The sequence below is a fragment of the Dipodomys merriami genome, unplaced genomic scaffold, assembly GCF_024711535.1.
Source record: "Dipodomys merriami isolate MVZ:Mamm:240054 unplaced genomic scaffold, mDipMer1.0.p SCAF_78, whole genome shotgun sequence".
Taxonomy (NCBI): Eukaryota; Metazoa; Chordata; class Mammalia; order Rodentia; family Heteromyidae; genus Dipodomys; species Dipodomys merriami.
The window spans coordinates 4,319,799-4,344,816 of NW_027206379.1; the positions used below are offsets into that span (position 1 = coordinate 4,319,799).

The 25,018-nt window shown below is 45.4% G+C and overlaps 1 protein-coding gene across 2 annotated transcripts in view; it reads right to left on the reverse strand.

Annotated features, from left to right (window-relative positions):
- Window positions 1-25,018, reverse strand: part of Kcnq1 (potassium voltage-gated channel subfamily Q member 1) — a 277,059-nt gene that overhangs the window by 136,557 nt on the left and 115,484 nt on the right. For both annotated transcript variants that reach the window (XM_070009681.1, XM_070009682.1), the window contains exon 11: window positions 2,134-2,254. In XM_070009681.1, the coding sequence (XP_069865782.1) occupies window positions 2,134-2,254 (121 nt within the window). The remainder of the gene's footprint in view (window positions 1-2,133; window positions 2,255-25,018) is intronic.

The window sequence follows — 25,018 nt, forward strand, 5'->3', positions numbered from 1 at the left end:
GGGACCAGCTGACCATTGAGAACCCATGTAAATGTGTCCACTGTGGCTTAAGATGAGAGATGGTGGATCTTGGCCAGGCCAGTGACCCCGGGGGCATTTGTAACCCGGCGCTTCACAGTGTTAGTGTCTTGCCCTCTGCCAGGACTTCCTGGAGGGCTGGCACCTGACTTTGGAGGACACTGGTGCCAGATTCCTTGATGCCTCACCCCTAATCCTGTTCTGCCTGGATCACAGCCTTTAGTTGATCTTCGTCTTCACTCAGCTCCTTCCCGCCTTCCAGGGCTGGCTCATATCCAGTAGTTGTTGGGGAGGGGTTTGCTCTGAAAGGGCCTTGGCAGGTTCCAGGGTGGGGACCTGAACTCCATAACACTGGGGTCTTGGCTCTGCCTGTGCCCAACTAGCCTCAGGGGTCCAGCAGTCACCATCTACCCTAAGAGGACCCAAGAGGGCCAGGTTGAGCAGGGCTCCAGCAGCTGACTGGTGACCAGCAGGGCCACACTCGTAGAGAGCCTGTGCAGTCAGGCTTTCTCTGGTCTGGGGGTGCGGGGGGGGGGGGGGAGACACAAGAAATTTCCTGGTGTCCTGGACCACACAAGTCTGTGTGGACCTGGTGTTGCCCTGGGATAGATGGTAGATCTGGCATCAAGGGGTTTGAGGGATGCCAGTGCTAGCATAGCCACCTCTTCCCGAAAGGGGCTTACTGAAGTCATGGGGTCAGCGATGAGCCTACTCTGTGGGGCTTCCTTACAGGGCCCTCAATGCCCATGAGCTGGCACAACCTGACTTCCCAGTGGGACAGATGGGGTACAATGGCCTTGTCTTTCTCAGGGTGCTACTTCATATGGAGGCCCAACCAGGGCCCTGGAGACAAAGGGGAAATGGACTGCCACAAGACCTGAGAGGACTGAAGGCTATGTGACCCCTTGAGGCTGGGCAGCTCCTTGGGGTCCATCATCGTTAGCTGTCCTCACGCCAGAGTGGGCACTGCCATCCATCCTGCATATAATACTGGCCGTGGATCTGTGTGTTTTGCTCTGTCAGGTCCATGCCCGGGCTCTGCCATAGGCCGTAACCTAGTGTAAGTTACTGCTGTGTGCCGGGCCCCTACGCCTCTGTGGCCTGCCTGCTCGCCCCTCAGCCCACACCCCTGCCAGGAAGATTCTTGATGCTATAGCCTGTCCTTCCTCAGACGGTCTGTTACCCTCTCCTGGTCCTCCAATGACACAGACAGCCCCCTAGTGCTGTGAGTGCCCGGTTCCCAGCCACCTGCCAGGCCACACCTGCACCTGGGTCCCTGCACAGGTCCTGGTTCTCTCCATGACCATGCTGCATGTGGTGCAGGCCTTGAGGGGCCCTTCAGAACAATGGATAGAGAAGCAAAGAGTCCCAGCAAGTGGCCCCGTGGATGTCATACTCGTTGACACACTTCTCCAGTGTCTGGACCGATCCAGCGTGCCCCGCTGACCCCGTGACCCTGCAGCTGCCGGCACCGGGAGCCTCTTTTAGGAACACTGAGTCACACATCGTGGAGGAATCACACAGGGCTGGGCATAGATTGGCCTGGCGGGGCCGTGATGGCGGGGGAGGCCGGGCATGTGTCCCAGGCCAGCTGTGCCTTGGGGAAAGGCCAACTGGAAGGCGTGGAAAATCAGCCATTTCCTCCACCTGAAGGAGCCCTGAGGACAGTGGCGGCAACTGGCAGACAGCACCCGGCATCTGCCCCGGGCCTTTGGCCAGGGCTCCACGGGGAAATGCTCAAAAACAAAGTCGACTTTTTTTTTTTTTTGTGGGGGGGGGGGGGAGAGTGATGGAGGAGGGAGTTAGGACAGAGAAAAACAATCTTCTCAGACACCCGAAGCATGGAAACAAGTGGAAAATGATCAGTCTGGTTTTCCATAAGTCCAAACAAGAGGATCATGTTCCCCGCCTTGGCGGGAAAGGCCCCTGCTCACCTCCCCAGCCCAGTGCCTGGGCCCTGGGCCCCCAGCTATTAGAGAGTAGCCACAGGACCCTAAGAGTAGACAGGGAGGCCTGGGCACCATGGAGTATACAGCACCTGTGTGCAAGCACATGCCTTCAGTGCCCAGGCAGCACCTCTCAGCCTCATCCCCCGGCCCAGCCCCGGGTACTCACTGTGACACATGGGTGATGGGCGCTAGCAGGGTCTCCCCTTCCAGATCCAGGTCCTCAGCAAAACTGTTGGTTCTCAGGAAGTGGGCTGGGCTGACTTCCAGCAGTGTGGGGCTCTTCCTCACTGTGGAGAAGCACATTGTGGGCAGCACATTAGTGGAAGGACAGCACATCCAGCCCCACTTGCCATGGGGGCCACCACTGGACACACGTCAGTCATGTCAACCCCAGTCTACCACTACTGTGGTATATAGCCATGTGCTCCCAGGACCAGGGGGAGGTGGAGCTCGGTTCCTACAATCTGGGTGCTAGGCTGGTCCCCAAGTGCCTGAGGCTCAATGTCCAGGAATGACCAGTAAAGACCAGAGTGTCCTGTGGTTGTGGCCTGCGGCTGGGCTCGAGAGACCAGGAGTTGCTCCACTTGAGGTTGTAGGCCTCTCTCTAGCCAAACCCCTAAGAAGTGATGGTCCAGGCCTAACCCCCCACTGCCTTGCGGTCAGCATTCACACACAGACAGCAATGGCCAGGGAGCAAAGGGATCCCACATTTTGCTCTTCCCTCCAGCCATAATGCCATACCAACTATCTGCATCCTGAGAGGCACAATCACCCCCCTCATTCACTGGGTTCCTGCTTAGATCCCTGAGCCTGCGAGCAACATGGCACAGGAGCCCGGGGATAATCCAGATCCATCTTCACTCTGCTTACTGTCAAATTCAGTGTTTGCTCTCAACTTAATTTTCTTCATTTAAAGTGCTTCTTGCAAAAGAATTGAGTACCTAAGAAGTGGAATCATGCCAAAATTCACAATGGCCCCATTCCGCTGTCATCTCAATACTGTGGACTTTCCCTGCATCTGCCCCCCCTCCCATGCTCGCAGCTCATGCATGGCACTTCCCCGTGGGGAGGCTCTGTTCTTGGCACTCTATCGCTCTGCCACATACTCTGTTTTTGTTTTTTTTTTCTCCAGGAATTACACACGTGGCACTAATGATCAATGCTGTGCTTGCACAATAACCCTTAGCTTAGATCTACCAAGAGGCAATCACCCATCCCGTGTTTCATGGGCATTTGGGCTCTGTGTTTTAAGCCAATTAGCTTTATTGTTAAAAGTTGGCATCTTGCAGCAGGATGAGTGTTTGCTTACTGGACATTTAATAGACATTGCTGGATTGGTTTTCCAGTGCCCCCAAGTTTTCCATTTCCGTGTCAGAACCGGCTGTTGGCATCTTGGGCAGGGCCTTCAGGTATGCATGAAAACAGTTGTTGCACTTGGCCCTCTTTGGCTTTCCTCTGGCAGAAATGCCTACTCACATGTTTCAATCACTAATTTCTTGTCACTTTTTAGGAAATGTTAGTTTAATAGAAATAGTAATCTTTTGTTGTCCTAAACCTAATTATATTGTTTTATCATAGTGGTTTCTTATATAGTGACATTTCCTTTGCTTTATAAAAAAGGTTTTCCCACACAAATGCAACTGTCACTTGACATTATTCCTCACATAAATGAATAAATGTTTGCATATACATATGTGTGTTTCTGTGTGTTAATTTTTTTTAACATATCTGGCATTTAGACCAATGGATGGTCAAAGGCTATATGCAGTCTTGTTAAAGTGTAAAGTAAGACAGAGATCCATGAAATTTTTTGAAGAAAACATAGAAGAAAATCTTGGGGTTGGCGGTGAGTTGAAATACACACAAAGCTTAACTCATGAGAGAAAAAGAACACTGAATTTCATCACAATTAAAAGCTTTTTCTCTGTGAAGGACTCACCAGAAGGAAAAGACAAATCACAGATTTCGAGCAAATATTTGCACATCACTTACTCTGTCAAGGACTTGTTCCCAGAATACATAAAGGATGCTTATAACTTGACAATATCAAGCGAACAATCCAATTTTAAAACAGATTACAAATAAGTACATGTGCTGATGACCAGCCAACATCTCCAGGTATCATGGAAATACAAATGCAAAACACAGTGAGTATCCACTACACTCAAGGATGTGGCTAAAACCACACACACCAAGATCTGCCATCATGGAAGCAGAACAGCCGGTGCTCACGCATGGCTGGTGGGAGCAGGAAAGGACAGAGCCACCGTGGGAAACCGTTCAGCAGTGTCTTGTAACAGACCATGTGGCCTCGCAGGCCGTTTCCAGATATTTACCCCAGTGAATCGAGTATTTATGTTCACAAAACTTGCTCTTAAATGCGTGTAATAATTCCGCTCACAGTTGCTGAAAGCTAGAAACAAGATGTCCTTCAACAAATGAATGCATAAACAAACCGTGGGACAGTTGATCCATCCAGGCTATGGAATACCACGCTGCAATCAGAAGAAAGCAGCTGACGACTCATGCCATAACACGGTGGCTTTCACATGTGTTCTGCCAGGCAGGAAAGGCAGTCTGTTGCAAAAGCCAAACACTATGCATAGGTTCAATTTCTTGGAGATTCCACAAACAACCACCACTACCACAGAGACCGTACAGCAGATCGATGGCTACACGCAGTGAGGGATGGGGGGAGGGTACATAGGAAGATTAGGGCAGAGCATTTCTCTGTGTGTGATGTCCTGGGAATGGATCTGTGACCTGAGACACCTAGCCAAGCCCCCCAAACTATTTCATCAGGGGCATTTTCCGGTAGACAAATACAAAAAGCCGCCAGGATGCTGGTTGAACATTGGATAGAAAACAACCTAGATCAGGTGGATTCTCCTTGAGTTACAACAGTGCATCCTGGCCCTGAACATGAGCACCCACACAAACAAGGTGATTCTGGACTGGAGGCAAAAATGACTGTCTTAAGTACTGTTTTCTTGAAGTGTGCTTCACAGGTGTGCTGTGTGTACAGTAGAGTTACAGTGGATAAACATATGAGGTGGTAGAAACGAGAGCCTGAGAACGAATCATGCTCAGAAACATCAGTAGAATAAACTCATTGTTTGCTTCATGGAGGAGATGGACGGGCACAGAATTGTGGACATGGCCTGTGTTCCGCTGGAGTATAAATCCCATCATTCCTGGTTCTCTCTGTCCATGGAGAGGATTTACAAACAGTAACGCCCTTATACCAGTGAGCACACCTGGTCCCCAGATCATGTTTTCTACATAGTGTTCTGATAAAAGGAACCAGGCTCTTTAGATGAATATACAATGGTAGGGCTAGCACAGGGACATTACCAAATGACTCGGAAGTATAGTCCAGGGGAAAAGGAATACCTATGAAACATAGGATAGACATGTCAAAGGACACAAGGACCGGTTCTATTGAACAAACCAAGGGACATGTGGAGCCAGGCACTAGTGACTCACACCTATAATCCTAGCTACTCAGGAGGTTGGGATCTAAGGATCATGGTTCAAATCCTGCCTGGTCAGGAAAGTCTGTGAGGCTTTCCAAGCTGGAAGTGGAGCTGTGGCTTGAGTGGTAGAACACTAATCTTGAGCAAAATAGCTCAGGCCCTGGGTTCAATCCCCAGATCAGATTCCCCGTCCAATAAGAAAAGATGGACACCAATGCCTCACACCTATACTCTCAGGATGCCAGCCCTGGCAGGAAGGTTCGTGAGACTCCTACTGCCAACTAACCACCAAAAAGCTGGAGGTGGGGCTGTGGCTGAGATATCAACAGGGACCAGTGGCTAACAGTAGAAAAACAGTAACGGAAGGATTTGACTATCATTCAAACACCTATTCCTGAACCCAGGTTTACAAGTAATACCAATGAGGATGAAACATTCCTTTTAGAAGTGCAAATAACTGTAGAAAGAACGAGTAAAATAGAAATACACCTCAACAGTATTTGGGGCAGGAAATGATCCACAGAAGAAACTTGCAACAGTGTCTCCTAACATTTTAACTTGCTGCAGCAGTTTTAATACTTGTTCAGATTCCTCGATTGTCCCCTATGGGGGACAGACCTGAACAAAGGCTGGACTAGTGGCTTGCTCAAAACAAAAAGACCACAGAGAGGGAAGCAGTGGCTGTGGCTCCGTGGAGGAGCCTGGCTGCCTGTCCTCCTCCCTGTGGATGGAAGGCAGTATCCTCAGGGCGGCCCACTTTAACTTGGTACAGCAAGCACAGCATCTCGCCACAACACTGGTGCTCTTTCCCAAACCCATCATTGCACTCAAATCCTGAGAAAATAGGAACAAACGAAAACCAAACAGACATTTGACCATCTTACCGTGTAAGGGTCATGACAAACCATTGCGTGAGTGCAATGATGGGTCCATTGTGTGAGTATAATGATGTGTCCTGAACGGGAACTGAGAAAAAAGGTTTAAGTTCTTAAGACAGGCAGTGATAGATCAGAGGCAATTGATCCCCTGCTCATCAGTGTAACATGGTTATATATCATAGGGACATTGGGAAAAGACACGTGGGGACCCCACCACTGTTGCCACTCTCCTGTTAGGAAAACACAGATGTATGGAAATGAAATGTGCAAAAGAATGCTTAGTAGCTGAAGATCCATAGGAACTGTGGAGGAAAGCCTAAAACTCCTGATACTGAAGACGACAAATGGAGAAGAGTTTCCATTGCACTGATGAAATGACTCAATCCTAACATGATTCTCCTTAAATCTTAACTCAGCCTACCAGATCTAAAACTACAAAACAAACAAAACACCCTCAAGATTTGTGGTTGAACATCTTGGCAAACCAGCAGTCAGTTGCCTTAGCAGACATCAATGTTTCTTCTGAAGCAGTGGTCGCTATCACACAAGGAGACACAAGCAGACAAGTACGATGGGACTGAGCGTCGGGAAAGAGGACCACCATACTTGGAGTGAACTGGAGGTTGTCTTCGCATGGGGGAAAGAGAGAGGATGGACCTCCTTCCACCACCACCACACACTGATGTTTCAACAACATGTTCATGAACAGCTGGAGATGCACAGGAGGAAGAAAGTACATCAGACCCTTCTCGGGAGACCTATTTGACAGGAATGGAAGCTGTCAAGATTTTATTGCTGAACATAAAAGGGTATCTTCATGACTTCTAGATTGGCCTATTTCAAATTTAAATAAAAAACTAATCCCAAAAGGAGAAGCTAATTGACCACATTGGAACCAAGACCCAATCATCAAAATCCACTTTAAAGAGTAAAAAGATAACCAGCAAAGGCTCATGCCCACAAAATCCAAAGCTGTCCTGCAAGCTGAGAGTTAAAAAGTGATCCTGAACAAAGCAGCACATCACAAGAGAATCGGCAGGCTGATGAGCACATGGAAAGGTGTTGTGCCTGAGTAGCAATCAGGGAATGTAAATAAACTCAGGAGCTCATGGCCCACCAGGGCCAGAGGCAGACTTCCAGCAGGAAACTGAACAGACATGACTTAGTCATAGTTGGGAGAAGGCCTTGTGCAGGGCTCTGTGCCCGTGACATCCGCAGAGAGACCAGGGAAGGACCGGCAAACCTTGCAGAATGCGTGCACATGCAGAGGACTGCAGGTTCTGGACCTGCCAGGAGGGTGTTCCCACCCCGTGTGTTGAGTGTCGGGGCTGAGGTTCAAGGGCCCTGCGCTATGTTAGACAGTCATCAGTGACAGCTCAATCCTCTTCCAAGACTCAAGTGTTCTTTTGGAAAACTAGAAAGAACACAAGTACATATTTCAGCATCTATATCACTTGTATACGAAAGGAAGAAGCGGCAAAGCGATGGCTGTGAGCACGAAGCCGCTTTCCAAACACCCCAAAAGACAGATGTCATCTTCAGATCTGAGGGCCCAAGGCCCTAGGCTGGGTTTCCCGACCCCTGACAGACCTACCCCTGGCATTTTTGGAAATTAAAATGTGTGGATCAGCTGGCTTCCCGCAGCGGGTGGGGCCTGCACCTGCCAGAGAGGAATGCATTACTCTTCTCCTAGGAACAGCACTTGGGGGCCCCTGCAGTGAGGGTCAGAGAGGTGATTGCAGGGATTTTGGGTTTTTTTTTTTTTCAAATCAAAAGGAGAGGCTGCTGTCTGCCACTCATGAAAGTCAGAGACTGGGTGTGCCCCCTGCTCCATAGGCAAGACGGATCACAACTGCCCCCTCTTCCCTGTCCCCACTACCATCACAGCCAGAGACCATCAAGGCCCTGGAGTCTGGGAGTTGGGAAGACTCAGTGACATTTTTTTCAGAAAGGGCTGGGGGACAACTGCTGTACCTCGAGGTACCCCGTGGCTCCTCTGCCTCCAAGGAGCTCAGGTCTGGTCTTTCTTAATGATGTGAAAAGAAAACTCAGCCACAGAGCAAGCTGTGAGCCCATGGTGAACACAACAGGCTATTCTTCAGGACACAAGGGTCCTGAAGAAGGTTCTAGCACAGCACATGGTGTTCCCTGCTTTCCCTGCCACAGTGCCTGGCCCACGGGCAAAGCACCACTCCTTGGTCATGGTGAAGTGACCCTTTTCTAGGACAGTCCCGTGTGTGTGTGTGTGTGTGTGTGTGTGTTTTGTTGTTGCTATCATCCTTTGGCTGCCTTTGCCCGATCAGAGCCAGAATCTGGACCTAAGTTTGTAGGGCAGAACAAAACAATTTTGTTTTCTAGGAAAACGGGAGGTCTGAGATGGCGAAAGCGGCCTCAGGCGGAGCCACTGCCCCAGCTGGGGCTGCCGGCTGCCAAGTCTCACCCTCTCTCAGGAGGGAGTGAGGCTCCGTACAGCATCTTCCATTCCAGCCAGAGGGCCACTCAGTAGGGAGCCCTTCCCTTCATTTGATAATCTGAGTATAGAAGAAAGACTGAAAGGAAACATGAAACTGTTAGCTGTGTTCATGACGGGTGAAGGGACGTGTGGAAGGGCGTTAATTCCTTTCTCATTGTGTCTACATTTTCTTTTCTTTTTCTTTTTTCTTTGCCAGTCTGAGGATTGAACTCAGGGCCTGGGCACTGTCCCTGAGCTTTTCTGCTCAAGGCTAGCACTCTACCACTTTGAATCACAATGCTACTTCTGGTTTTCTGGTGGTTCATTGGAGACAAGAGTCTCATGGACTTTTCTGCCTGGATGGGCTTTGTACTGTGATCCTCAGATCTCAGCCTCCTGAGGAGCTGGGCTTACAGGTGTGGCTAGGTTTTGTGTTTTTAATGACAACTTTCACAAGTGACGAAGCCATGACTTGTTCATCATGTGTGGTCTCCGTCTACCTGGGCATCATCCATCCCACCAAGGGGCCCTCTGCTGTCCAGGTGGCCCAGCTGCTCAGAACTGCTACTGTGGTGCTTGCTAGGCATTTTTGTGATGCTGGCCTCAGTTTCCCAGATGGGTCTCCTTAGGTGGAGCTCACACAGGGGCTTGCCCACCCTTGCTGCCCACTGTCCTCTGCCCAGTCATTTGTACCTGGGCCCTTGCCAGTGACTTCCCCCAGCTGCTCACCCCTCCCTCCCTCCCTCCCTCCCTCCTTCCCTCCCTCCCTCCCTCCTTCCCTCCCTCCCTCTTCCTGCCTGATCACAATCCTGCCTAATCTCCCAGGTGTAACCCAAGCCTTCTTCCCCCACAAGCTTTCCAAGCTCTCTAGAGCTTGCCCCCTCCCCTCCAGAGCAGTAGGGCTTATGTGTCCCTGGCCCTGGACCACGGCAGCCTCCCTTCCCGCCTGCTCCTGTCCCTCCAGTGCCTGGCACAGCCCAGTTCCCCAGACAGTTTGCCCCCAAAGGGAGAACGCAAGCTGCCTCTCCTGCTCATGGACAGGCCCTCTTTCTGGCCTCAAAAAAAGAAAACTCTCTCTCTTGGTGGACCCGCCAGAGCCCTGTGGATCCTGCCCCTCCACGGAGAAGCCCTCCCTGGGGTATCTGGACAGCTGCAGCCAGGCCGTGCGTGACATTGTTGAGCCGCAGCCTCACAGCCTGTGCCAGCTGCCCATGCCCGGCTCACAGACTCTGAGCCAGAGCAGCCCTGCCACCACCTGTGTCTGCACTCAGAGGCGAGAAGTAAGGGACATGGACAGAAAGTGTAAAAGCCATTCCCACAACAGCTGCCAGGAACAAGGCCACAAGGAGAGGGGAAATGTATATGCACAGCTGGCACCCAGTTCCGCTCGGGCAAATACCTTGCTTGAGTGGACACCTGTTGTTTTTTCACATGCCCTGCTTCCAGCCTTAGTGTCTGGAGAGAGCTAGAATCTTCTGTAAGGGATATTCCTTTCCTTGTCCTAGCATTCTCGGTTCAGGTGTCCACTTGCCATGCCTTGAATGGGCCTGCTGTCTCAGACCTCTGTCAGAGACATGGCTGTACATTGAACGATGGCTTATAATTTGTTGCAGGGTATTTGGGGGGGGGGGGGGAATGAGATCCTGGCCCACATTGAAGGGAAGTAAATGACGTCTTTGTGCTAAGTCTGCCGAGCTGGTGGATGGATGTGAGTTAGTGACCTTCGCTCCTCACTTTGGAACGTGGCTGTGTGAGCATGCAGCTGTGTCCCAGGGCCGAGTGATGGAGAATGAGGGAGAGAACAAAAGTGGGAACAGGGTGGGAAGGGGAGGAGAACAAGTTCATCTCAGCCCTGGGGTCCAGCTGTGTCTGCAACAGCTGGGTCCAGATATGTGTGCCAAAAAATGTCCCTTCGAACTAAATGTAGTTTAAGTTGGGGCTCCATCCTTTGTTACCAAGCGTCCTCAGGAGTATGTGTGGTAAATGGGGTGAGGTGTGGGATGAGGGGGGATCTAGATTATAGACGAGGTGCATTCCTTCAGACAGCCCTCGGAGGCTGCACAGTGGGAGCTAGAGAGAAAGAAAAATGGTGGGAAAGAAGCTGGGTTGGGCTCTGGCCCCAGTGCCTTCGCTGCCAGGGAACTCTGGGGCTCACGTAAGTCTGATCATTGATTTTCTGCTATTCTGAAGACCCACCATTGCTAAGCCTAGTCACCCTCAGGGTAGGCCAGTGTTTGGAGGAGTATGGACAATGTCGAACGTCATACTTATCAAGGTTTTGACCAACATTGATGTAACAAGAATAAAAAAATGATCTACAGAATTCTGAGAACTCCCCTCTCCTTGTGGTGGTACAGGCTTCAGCGCACACCAATCTCAGAGGATATGGAAATGGTTGTCTGGGCCCAAGGGTAGGATCAGCATAGTGAGGCTGGTGAAGAGGCCACAACGACCAGGTCAGGGTCAGCCCTGAGTGAGTCCAGGAAATAAAAAGAGTAATACAGACATTGCCCACACCACTAAAGTAGCCCACCCGGTCTCCATGCTGCAAGAAGTCACTGTCCACGGCTACCAAGACGCATTTGCAGCGGAAGGTTCCAGCAGCAGATCCGCCCCGGGAAACTTTAATATACAATGGAATCTGGGTTAAGCACTATCTTCTCCAAGAGCTGAGCTCACAGGACATTCCCCAGAACCTCTGGAGAGGTGGGGAGGAAAGTGTCTGGAGGTCTTTGGATGAAGAAAACAACAAGAAAAAAAAAATGGCCTTGATTTTTCAAGGCAAAATTACACAGGAAGAAAAAAATGTCTTTAATTTAATTAAGAGCGATCTTTTCACCTTCATCCCAACATGGCGGCAGTGTGCCAGTTCTGAACTTCACACAATAATCAAAGCAAGTCGTGAGGGAGAGGCCTTGGACACCCGTGCAGATGTTCTCAGAATGTTTAATGGGGAAATGAGTTGCAGGCCTCATTCTCAGCATCCGGATCCAGGCCCTGGCTACCAAATCCACACATCTGTTGGGCCTCCCCCCCAGGCCCCGAGGGTGCGGGCTTGAGAAACACAGGTCCCTTCCCAGGCTGCCTTCAGCCAGGCCAGATCTGGGGCCTCGAGGCTCCCCATGGCTCCTCAGGCCAGCGCCTGGACATAGTCAAAGCCACGACGGATGTCAAAAGCAATCAGTTCAGCCTGGCTCCCCCACTCCTGCTGGCTGCAGAAGGGCGGTGAGAGAAGAGGGTTGGGGGGCCCAGGAGGACCTCCTCGCTGCCACCACCCTGGTAAGAACACCATCCTGGGACACGTGGCATGTGTTCAGTCAGTGTCAGCCTTTGCCTCTTCCCTGTGCTGCTGGATGTGTTGAGCCCAGGGACTCACTGGTCAGTGCTTAAAGAATTTCCAAGAATCAGGAAACACAGAAATAAGCTGATGCTGACTTGGGAGATTGCTTGATACAAGGAACAAAAAAGCCTGAGGCTGAAGGAGAAAAGACACTTAATGGGCAGGCAGCTCAAGAAGTCTCAGAGGCCCCTTTGTACAGTACGCACGAGTCACGCAGAGATAAAGAACCACCCATCTCTGTTCTCACTGACACAAGCGTGTGAGCCTCATCCACGGATATCCCTCTGTATCCGTCTCTTCATCTCAAAGGTCCTTGATGCCAACCTCCAAGATACTGGGCTGGCCAAAGGGGATGGAAAACAGCCATCCATGGGCAGACTTATGGGGCGGGCAAATCTATCACCAAGAATCGGAGAGGTATGGCTCTAGTGGTAGAGTGCCTACCTAGCAAGGGTGAGGTCCCAAGTTCAAACCTCATTACCACCAAAAAAAGAACTCTAAACCATTCCTGACTCATTCCTTCAGCAATAGACAGCACAGATTGTGGGTGCTCATTGAGCAGGAAGTCAGCCACATTCTAGCAGCATCTAAGCCTTCTGCCCACCATTGCAAGGCTGTGGCTCTGAAAAGCCAGAAAGCTCAGGAAGGTCTGTCAAGAAAAAAGTGAAGTTGGAGAGTGGATCACCCAAAATACAACGGAAATGTTTCTGAAGGCAAAAAAAAAAAAAAGTCAGAATCAACATTAGGGGGACTCTGGGAAGTAGTGGGTGGTTTACAGATAGTATCCTACGAAGAATCTGGCAATTTTAACAGCGTTGCAGAGTATTTATTATAATATTTGCTTTTTGTCTGATACCTCTCCCCGCCTCCTACAGAGTGCAGTTTTGAAGATGGGACCCTCTGTTACAAGTATGGTATCCTGGGCTTACATTTTGCAAGGGTTAGAGTAGCTTTTTTTTTTTTTTTTTGCTGGTTCTTGGGTTTGAATTTAGGACCTTGGTGCTCTCCCTGAGCTTCTTTTGCTCAAGACTAGTACTCTTCACACTTGAACCACAGCACCACTTCTGGCTTTTTCCCCAGTAGTTTATTGGAGGTTAAAAGGGACTTTTCTTCCCCAGGCTGGCATTGAACTAGAGTCCTCAGATTTCAGCTTCTTAAGTAGTGAGGATTATAGTCATGAGTTACTGGTGCCCAGCTTGTAGCTTTTGTTTATATTCTGTGCAGAGGACAGGGCTTTGTTCCCACTCAGTTGGGGATTTGAGATACAAAATGGTGGACAATACCTGCAACCATAAAATAGTCATGTGAACTGGGGAAACATTACTGTTTGTGACACAAGAGACCACTGAAAGTTCCTCTGGAAAAGCAAGGTGTTACAAAGTGCCTGAGCATGTTGGGAAAAACCTTTTTAAAATATGGATGGATGCTGGGGAAAGTTCCTAAGCTGGGTGTCAGTGGCTCATGCTTGTAATTCCTCGCTACTCTGGGGGTTGATATCAGAGGATCATGATTCAAACCACCATAAGACTTCTCCTCTAATAACCAGCAAAAAGAAGGAGCTGGAGGCACAGTTCCACTGATAAGAGGAAGAAAGCTGAACAAATTTGAGTCCTTGAGTTCAAGCTCTGGGACTAGCCAAACCAAAAAAAAAAAATCCAGTTGTCAGGATCCTGTGCAGAGAACATTTCCCTCCAGCTTATTTCCACATTCTCCTCAGGCTGGGAGTGAGGGTAACACGTTGTTGTAAACAACTTAGTAGATACTGAAGGAGTGTTCCAGTGCAGTGATTTGCAGAAGTTTCGAGAACCATTTTCTCTCCTTCCTCGCCTATTTCTTTTTCTCTTACTCTGGATACTGAAGGAAACTGGTCATAATGAACGGAACATAAATTAAGTGAATTTAAGATCTACACAGATTCCAGAAAAACAGCTTGCAAGTGGCTACACAGGTACACCCTGCAGCACTGGAAGAGGCTCCAGAGGGAGCCAGGTGCCCATGCTCGTGCTTGTCTTCCCAGCTACTCAGGAGGCTGAGATCTGAGGATCGCAATTCAGACCCAGCATGGGCAAGAGAGTCTGTGAGACTTGTATCTCCAATTAACTACCACAAAAGAAAAGCCAGAAATGGAGTGATGGCTCAAAGTGGTAGCATGCTAGCCTTGCACAAAAGCACAGTGACAGTGTCTAGGCCCTGAGTTCAAGCCCCAGGGCCTGCAAACACACACACAGAATTCTGGGGCAGGAAAGATTCCAGTATCCACTTATCACATCATGTTAGAAGTATGCAAAAAAAACAACAACCCAACCAAAAATCCTTTTGCCAAAGAAACTGTCCCTGAGAGAGCACAGACACAGACATTGAATTTACTAGACAAAGACTACATTAAAAAAAAATATATATATATATATCTATACCCAAAGACCCCAAGGAAATCATGCAAAAAGAACTGAAGTGAAAACTGAATAGAAACTACCAACAAAGAAATATGATATAAAAGAAGGGATTAAACAAATTCTGGAACTGAAAAGTATAATTGAAATGAAGAAATGTAGAGGTGTTTATCAGCAGGTCTGAAAGAATCAATGAGATCAAGTCTAAAGATCAGAAAAAAAAAAGAGAATGAAGACAAAATAAAATTCAGAAATTCCTTTTGTTCATAAGCAGCACTACCAATATATCTAAAATGGAAGTCCGAGGGGGAAAGAAGGGGTCAGAAGGAATTGTGGAAGAAACAATGGCCACCAGTCCCATAAAGGCAGAGCAGAGTTACAGAAAAACACATCAGAGTCAAATTGTTGAAAGACAGAATTGTGAGCTGAGTAAGAGACATGACTCATCCCACAGTGTCTGCTCACCAGCAAAGGTGGAGGCCAGAAGGGGCTGAAATGGTATTTTTTTTAATCATGAGAGAAAAATAGATCTGCCAATGAGTTCTATATCTACCAAAATCATTCTTCAAAATGAAATAGGTAACAAGAACTTCCCAAGCAAAGAAAAGCTACAGGAAGTCATCACTATTAATAAAGTTTTAAGACCCCAGTGCCGGTGGCTCATGCCTGTAACCCTAGCTATTCAGGAAGTTGAAATCTGAGGACTGTGGTTCAAAGCCAACCTGTGCAGGAAATTCCATGACACTCTTATAGCCGTTAACCATCGAAAAGCTGGATGTGGAGCTTTGGCTCAAATGGTAAAGCATCTGCCTTGAGCAACACCACAAAGGGACAGCACATAGGTGCTGAGTCCAAGCCATAGTTTGTTTTCTCTCTCTGTCCCCGTCTGTCTGTCTGTCTCTCTCTGTCACACACACACACGCACACGCACACACACACACACACACACACACACACACACACACACACACACACACGTACCAGAGAGGGTCTTTGAAGCTCAGATGAAAGGGCATTAGAAAATAATTGGAAACAACTATGAAGAAGTATACACCTCCAGAATAAAGGATAATCAAGAAAACATAAAAGCCCATATTATTAAAGTTTTAGTTTGCAAGTTATCTTTATTTTTTGCAAAGAGTTCTTAAATTTGTGTGTATAAAACAATACTTATTGGACGCTCACTGAATAGAGACACACTGGAGACCTACAAGGTAAGAAGCAAGCGTCTAGGGCGGCAAGTGAAAAGCTGAAAATGGAAAGAAACCCAGAGTAGCCCCGGAAGGCGGGTGGGAGGCAGCCACGTCAGCCTGCAGTACGACGCATGGGACCGGTGTTGAGGTTGCAAACCCTGCTACAGGGTGGACACGGAGAACTCTGTGAGTTAAGACTCCAGGGGGGACTTCCAAACTTTCACAAGTTATTTCCTCCAGGAGCTTGCTCAGAGTCTCACTGTAAGTTCTGGAGAAAAATTCCCTTGTTACTTCCATCATGGGAAGAAGAAAAGAACCCATTTTGTAATATACCAGAGTGCTTGTTTCTTAAAAGGTTTACCTTCAGGGAAAATCAGTTGACTAGGGTCTAGCTTCCTGGAGATTTTATCACAGCCTGACTAACCGGGGGCAAAGAAGTATTCAAATCCAGCCAGCTCTACCTTCTGTTGTGCAATGTCAATCTATGGAGAAGAAAATGAGAAAGCATACTAAATGATTTTTAAAAATAAAAACAAAACCGATGAAGAAGAACAAAAAACAGAAGCAGACATTGCAGAAATGTTGTAATGATCAAACTGGGAATTTAAAACAACTAATTAATGTGTTATGGCCTCTTGGGGATAATGAAGATGGCACCAGGAACACACGCAGTCCAGGAGGAATGCAAATCCTGGGGGAATCCAAAAAGAAAATCAGAAGTGAAAAAAATACCATGACCTGGAAAAGTATCCTTTGTGAGTGGATTGCAGACTACACAGCTGAGGGAAAAATCCATGAGTGTGAGTCCACTCCAGTACAGATATGCAAGACAACAATACTGGAGTAATGTGAACAATGAGAAGAAGAACCAAAGAGCAGAGAAACAGACACATTGCATAAAATAATCCTTAGGCCTTTCCTTAACCACAGATCCTGGAAGCCAGGACAACAAGCTGGGTAAGGGCTATATGTATACCTGCTCAGAGTCTGTCAGTCTACTGGAAAATTAAAGAAAAAGACAATCCGACAAGAAGGGAGAGGGAAAGGACCCACCCCTTCATTGTAAAGGCGTGAAGACAGGAAGCGCAGCCACCTTCTCTCCAGAAAGTGTAACTTTCTGTAAGGAAAGAAGTAAAAAAGCAAAGCACTACCTAACATTTTGCCCTCTGTGAAACTGGAGAAATAATTTCTCAGGCAAACACCAACCAAACTTATTTCCAGGATGTCTTCCCTGCAAAAAACGTTAAATATCTTTGGATGGAAGGAAAATAGTATGTGAGAAAATCTGCATCAAAGGAATGAATGGATTCAAATGTAATGCTGTTTTTCTTGGAAAAAATTTGATCAAGCGGGCCAGACTTTGCCTAGAAACAGTGAACCCATTTTGTTGCTTATTAATATCTTATATGTATATAAAACACATATAGTTATGGAGACTTAAATAAACAAAAAAGGAAGGGCAGCAACAATACAAGTAACAAAGGGGAGGAATTGTAATTATTTTAAATTGCACCACACATGAATTTGTGTAGTATTTCTTGAAAAGGGTTTGGATTAATTGAAAATGGACACTACAAAATGTACAGTGAACGCTTTAAAGTGCACAAAAGACAAAGTACACCTGATATGCTAAGGGAGGGAAAAAAGCCCCAAAGACTTAACATGCTCAATTAAACTCACAGAATGATCAAAGGCACTCTTGGGTCTCAGGAGTGTTGTGACAGATAGTACACTAGTAAATGAATTCAACACAACATATTATTTTGGGTGGCAAAGCCCGAATCTGTACGCAGGCCACTGCTGGCAGTCTCCATTCTTAGGCCGTGTTTTAGAGCTGGAATTTTGTTCCCCATATTCATTGAAAGTCAATGGGTGTTTTTTTTATCTTCTCTTTTCCTCTCCCCTGCCCCCCATCCTCTCTTTCCCAGGGTTCACTGAGCTCCTTTCACCAGCCTAGCAGAATGCTAGGCACAATATCTAATGGCTATCTTAGTTAACCAAAAGTTTTTATTCCGGATGTCTTATCCTATAGCATTGTTGTGGCATTATAATTGGTCTGAGAAGAGAATAGGGCCTCAGTGACTCCTCATGGCCTTGATAAGATCCACTGGCCCTGGCAGTGATGCCACCTGGCTCCCTACCACTGCCATGGACAAAAACTGGACACATCAGAGACAGATAAGACTTTATCTTCTGTTATTGGGAGAGGGGGCTGCGTGGTGAGAAACATACCTCAGAAACAATGCCTCTGAGAAAGAGCAAGTGCAGAAAGAGGCAGCGGATTTCCTCTAAAGTCTTAAGGGAATGTGGGTCACCTAGCCTGTAGGAAAACTGTAACAGAGAATGAGACATGGGAACCCCTGTGGTAGCGGGCGTGTGCTTCAGTACCCTTTGGAGGATACAAAGAGGTGAGAAAATCACTGCCATGAAACAGGCTTTTGGTGTGTAAACCCCAGTCCTCCCAGATGCCTGGCCCCGGCCTTCCCACTGCCTGAGACTAATGATGTGAATGGAGCCACTCAGTGTGGTATGAGCTCCACGAGGATGAATGTCTCCTAGGTCCTTGGTGATGGCCTTGGAATGAAGAAAAGGCGTCCCTGCACAGCTGTGTACTGTGCAGACAGAAAAGTAGAATGACTTAGGTAAAAAGACAACGAAAAATAGGAAGATGGCTTCTGTCACAAAGAAGAAATTGTCATGAAAGTTAAATCAGAAAAGTTTAATGGTGAGAAACGTACACAGTACAAACTTGAAAGATACAGGGAGCTGGAAGACTGTTGGCTGAAGAGTTCTACATTAAGCACCTTGTTTCCTGGTGATTAAGAAGACTGCAAGACCGGAGAGTGTCCCGGAAAAGATGCAGATATTGTGAGAGAATGTCCTTGTCAAGACCGTAGTGTACAGGACTCTGATTCTTCCCTGTGGCTGTATGAAGAGATCAGCACAGTGGTAAATTGAGTTTTGGGATAGCTTCAAACATGCCACTAGGGTCAGATAAAGCTTGGTGCATATTAGAGAATCTCCATGCTCTGGAAGTTGAAAGAGAGCTATTACCCTTATGCCAGGCTCCAGAAAAAACCTCTGATGACCAGGCAGCCTGGTTTGTAGTCTCTCCCTAATCACTGCAATTTAATCTTGTAGGATTAAGTAGCTAGGTGCCTTGCATGATAACAAGCAGAGATTTGATCCAGATGGTAGAGAAGCTTACAAAAGTGACAGCAAATACAGAGGCAGACTTCCACTAACAACAGTTTAATACTGTCTGTGTTAGGATGAGAAGGAATATTGGCTTCTGAACTGCAGCATCCAGTGTATCAACAAACAAGAAACAGACATGGAGAAGGTTTTGAAGCTGAGGTTTGAGACCAGCAAGTAAATGCAATTGTATCCATAAAACAAAAGGCCGAGATAGTAAGTGATACCAAATATGGCAGATTATATTCCAGATAGAACAAGAATCACTTTGAAGTTTATTGATCCAACTTTGCAAATTGGAACACCAGTTGTCACACTGGGGAAAAAATGAAATTGGCTGTATAGTATCTATAAGATTACTTCAGATATACAAACAGCGACGTACTATAAAGTTAAAGGAGTGCTATCATGAATCCAAAGGAAATGTAGGGCGCTGTGTTAATTTTGGGTGATTTTCAATTGGGAAATCAGTTTGCCATGAAGCCAAAAACTTTAATGTCTATGCTTACTACAACTGTGCACATTCAAAGAATGCAATAGAATGTCAAGGAGAAAGTGGTCAGTCTTTCTTTTAGAGTTGAGTGTATCCATATCCCTTTGTTGGAAATGTACAGACTGAGCCTGAAAATCACTCAAGAGATTGAAATCACCATCACCATTAATCGTGTTGATATAATAGATAACTATGAGAACTCTTCATTGAATAGGACATACATTCCTTTTAAGCTCACATTCAACCCTGGATACAACAGGTCACATGCCAATCCACAAATTACATGTTGACAAGTTTATAAACAGAAATCCTATAGAGCTAGTCTTACATGTAGTCACATTGGCCACAGTCTAGAACTTAGTAATACAAATAACTACAAATTATAAAATACATGGAGAATTACAGACAGTTCCTGGGGAACAAATGAGTCAAAGAAAAAAATTGAGGGAAAAGTTGGAACATCAAATGAAAAAAATCTGTGATGCGGTGAAAACAGCAAATAGAGGCAAATTTATAACTCTGGATCCATATCAGAAAAATAAGACACCTAAAGTACAGCAAATATATAATAAGCCAAGGAAAAAACACAACTTAGGAAAGTGGAACTCAATAATTAAAGGAACATAAGGTGAAACTCCTAATAAATAAAATTGATAAATTCTCCACATAAGAAAGAGATGCCACAAATCACTATTATCAACAAATAAAACATGGGACATTGCATCGCCCCAGGAAATTTAAAATAGTAGAATAATAATATGAACCATTCTGCCCACAATAATATGCCACTCTCTCCCTATAGACCATATAGAATTATGAACTTTGTCAAGTTTGTCAAGTTTCATAAAAAGAATCAATGGATCTAAATGATCCATCCCTACAAAATACACACAGCACTTCCTGTGGAAAATATTTAAATTAGAACTTAAACCAATTCTCTGTGGTCTTTCAGAAAATAGGAGTAGTGTCACTACTTATCACCATGTGTGGCTGGCACGATCACCCTAATTCCAAAAGCCGCAAACACATTACAAGAAAAGAAAATTGAAGATCAGTAACTTACATGAATCAAGCCAAATCCAACAAGTCCAGAATTTCATTTGGTCAGTATTAACAAACTGATTCTAAAGTTCCTAATCGAGGCAAAAGACTTAGAACAACTAACACAGTCTCAAAGGTGAAGGCACAAGTGGCTGTGGCTGTTTTCAAGCATTACTGTAAAGCTTCAGTAAACCAGCAAGTGTGTCCTGTGTGAAAGAACAGCCCAAACACAGCACATGGGTAACCCGAAACAGCATTGTTTTCCCACAAACAGTGGCTGGCAGTAAAGTAACTGTATCCACATGAGAAAAGTGTGAATCGATAGACACACACCCTACATCCTACATGAAATTTAAATGAGTCATAAACCTACATGAAAATCAAGATTAGGAAACTACTAGAAGACAACAGAAGGTCCATATTTCAACACAATAAAGACTGTAGGAGGACCGGATCGGGGCCTGTGTGACTGAATCCTCATCACTCAAGTGTAGGATCCTAAATTCAAACTCCAGTGCCAAAAACAAAAACATGAAAGCCATACATAGAAAAACCATATTCAGTACTCCATGTTTTACTGTAAGTCTTTCCTGTAAAATCAGGAACAAAGCAAGATACCTATTGTAGTTCTTTGATTCAACATAGCCAGATAACTAGGCAAAAGCCATGCAAACTGGACAGAAAGTAATACAATTATAATTTCCTATGTAGGAAAATGTATGTATAAAGGACTCATTACACATACGTCTGTTAGAATGAATGAATTCAGCACAGTAGGAGAGTTAGCACACAAAAATGAGCTTCATTTCTTTACATTAAGTAGGGACCATATGGAAAAGATATGGAGACTAGTTTCACTTATAAGAACAACAGAGCATCCACAGCCTTGGCTTGTAAATTCCCCTGTAATCTTTGTTGATGCTAACCTTAGTTGATGGAGTGTAAAGAAAACTATCATTTTGTCCACACCAGAGCCAGAACAACTTCATCCCACACAGGCTTCATCCTTTACATCTAGAGACAACGGTCTGTAAACTCTGGGGCAATCACCGCTTCATCAAATAAACAGACCATAGCTCAGTGTAATAAGAAACATGAAAAACCAAGGAAATATGACACCAGCAAAGAAATACAATAATCTTCCACTAACCAACTCCAAAGGAGGGACATGTACGGATTGTCTGACAATTAAAGATGATTGCTGTAAGGAAGCTTAGCAAACTACTAGAGAAAAAAAAAAAAGAGACGATGTGATTTGAAAAATAACATGAACACAAAGAAGAGGTTTAATGAAGGGAGAGAAGTCCTATAAAGACAAATCTAGGAGCTAAAGAATACAATGGAAAGGAAAAATGTGTGATGTGAACCTTCAATAGCAAGCTGATTAAGTAGAACAAGGAATGCTTGAATGTAAAGCCATTTGAAAGTATCTGTAGAGGATGGAAAAAAAATGGAACAAGAAATAAGTGAACCATGTTTGCCTAAGGGGTACAATGGGGACAGCTGAGGTTAACACTGCCACAATGTATGAGTTAACACTCACTGTAGGAGTTAACACTGCCACACTGTATGAGTTAACACTTATTGTATGAATTAACACTGCCACACTCTATGAGTTAACACTGTCACACTGTACGAGTTAACACTTGTATGAGTAACAGTGTCTGTTAACACTGTTGACTGTTAACACTGCCACATTGTATGAGTACACACTGCCATACTGTATGAGTTACCACTGCCACACTATATGAATTAACACTCATATTGTATGAGTTAATACTACTATACTATATGAGTTAACACTGTCACACTGTACAAGTCAACAAGGTTATACTGTATGAGGTGACACTACCACACTGAGTTTAACACTGCTGAATTGCATGAGTTAACACTATCACATTGTATGAGTTAACACTGTCACACTACAATGTTAGCACTGTCACAGTATGAGTTAACACTGTCATACTGTATGAGTTAACACTGCCATGCTGTACAATGGTAACACTCATACTGTACGTGTTAACACTGCTATTCTGTACAATGGTAACATTGTCACACAGTATGAGTTAAGACTGCCATGCTGTACAATGGTAACTGTCACACTGTATGAGTTAAGACTGCCATGCTGTACAATGGTGACACTGTCATACTGTACAATGGTAACACTGTCACACTGTATGAGGTAACTGCTATGCTGTACAGTGGTAACACTGTCACACAGTATGAGTTAACACTGCCATGCTGTACAAGGTAACACTGTCACACTGTAGGAGTTAACACTGCCATGATGTACAATGGTAGCACTGTCACACAGTATGAGTTAATACTGTCACACTACATGAGTGAACATTTCTCCACTGTACAATGCTAGCACTGTCACACAGTATGAGTTAACTTTGCCATGCTGCACAATGGTAAGTAACACTGTCACACTGTATGAGTTAACACTGTCACATTGTATGACATTAACATATCACTGTAGAGTTAACACTGCCGCACAGTATGAGTTAACACTGTCACACTGTACAATGGTAAAATGTCACACTATAGAGCTAACACTGCCACACTGTTTAAGTTAGTGGAGAAAAGATCATCAGTCTGTGCAACAATGTGGACATATAGGTGTATGATGCTGGAATATCTCACAACAATGAATGTAATTATTACACTAAAAAGACAGCCCACAGAATGACAGAAAATCACTGACAGTTATATATCTGCGATGTGTCAGATAACCAGAATATACAGGGGTTTGAAAATGAGACACACACATCCACCCAATCAATAAACCCAGTTAATAAATGAACAAATGAGATGAACTGACACTACTAGAAAACAGGGCACATGGCCAATAAGTACATGAGGTAATGCTTTACATCCTGTAGTCAGAATGACACTGAGCTCCTCTGTCATTGCAACAGTCTGTCCACCCAACACCAAGGACACACCACCACATGTTGGCAAAGACGGGGGGGGGGGAGGGGGAGGGAATAGAACCTAATTCACTGTTCGTCCAATTGAACACACTGCAACCACTAATGGAGATCAGTATGGAAGACCTACTGCATAGTCTAGCAATGCTGTTCTTGGTCATTTGTTGGCAAGAATGTGATAAAAATTGTAATAGAGCCCTGCACAACCATGTTCAACGAAGCACTTGCATCATAGCCAAGCTGTCGCAACAACCCAAATTCTCTGCAATTGAGAGATGCATCAAAGGTATCGCATTCACCCACAATGCAGTGCTATTTATTCACTGGAAGAATAAAGTGTCCTATATATACATCTCTATATATGCACATACAGCATCACATACATATGTGTATATGTACATATATCACACACATATATCTATATAATCAGACTGACTGAAGCATGTATGATACCAATCTGAAACCCTTTTGAACACAGTCTTTCTTCACAGAAAAGAATATTAAGTGGAAACGTGACTTGTCTAGGACACAGATACTAGTGGGAGAGGGTAGATGAACAGAAAGGGGGAGGGCATATATAGTTAAAAATACCCTACCACAAGGAAACTGCAGATCAAAGGGAATAGCATGTGCAGGACTTCAGTATTTTATGTTTTACAACAGGGATTCATCTGGATAGAAAACAGGAAACTCTGTGCTTCAGCTACACTACATCACATTGAGGAAACAGACCAAAAATTCTATCTTACAGCAGCAATATACACTTCCAGTGCATTCTGAATACTCTACATGACAGATCATATTTTAGGTCACTGAGAAAGACTTGTTACATTTAAAAATATTGACACGTCCTTTTTGAATGCACAATTTCCTGAAAGTAGAGCTACATTACAAGAGGAAACCAGGATGTGTAAACCAAACCATGAAGAAGCAATGGCAAAGACAACCAAAAGGGAAATCAATACATATCCTGACAAACAAAATATACCAAAATTGCACGCTGTGAAAGTAACACATGAAGTTGCTTAATATCTTCCCACCTTACGGAACTAGAAGTTGGGGTAGGGGGAGGACCCAGAGGTGGCAGATGGAAAGAAACCACAAAGGTTAGAGATAAAAGTCAAGGAATACGAGAAGGGCAAAGAATGAATACCAATTCTCAAATATTCCATGTAATATTAAACGGAATATTTCCAAATTCATTTTACACTATAAGAAAATCCATATAAGCAAATGTCTCTACATTGTAAATAGAGATACACAGATTATCATCAAAATGCTAGCAGAGTGAATTCAGGATGTTTTAGCCCTATGTAACAAAGATGGTACAATATGCACAATCAGCAAATGAGACACAGTACATTAACAATGTGGAGACTCTTGATCAGTTGTGGGAAAAGCTAGATTTTAAAAAAGGTTGAGTCTAGCCAGGTGGCTCATGCCTGTAATCTTAGCTACTCAGGAGGCTGAGATCTGAGGATGGCGGTTCAAAACCAGCCCAGGTACAAAAGTCTGTGAGACTCTTCTCTCCAATAAACCACCAGAAAACCAGAGCTTGTGCTGTGGCTCCAGTGGTAGAGCGCTTGCCTTGAGCTGAAGAGCTGAGGGATAGTGCCCAGGCCCAGAGTTCAAGCCCCATGACCGATAACAACAACAAAAA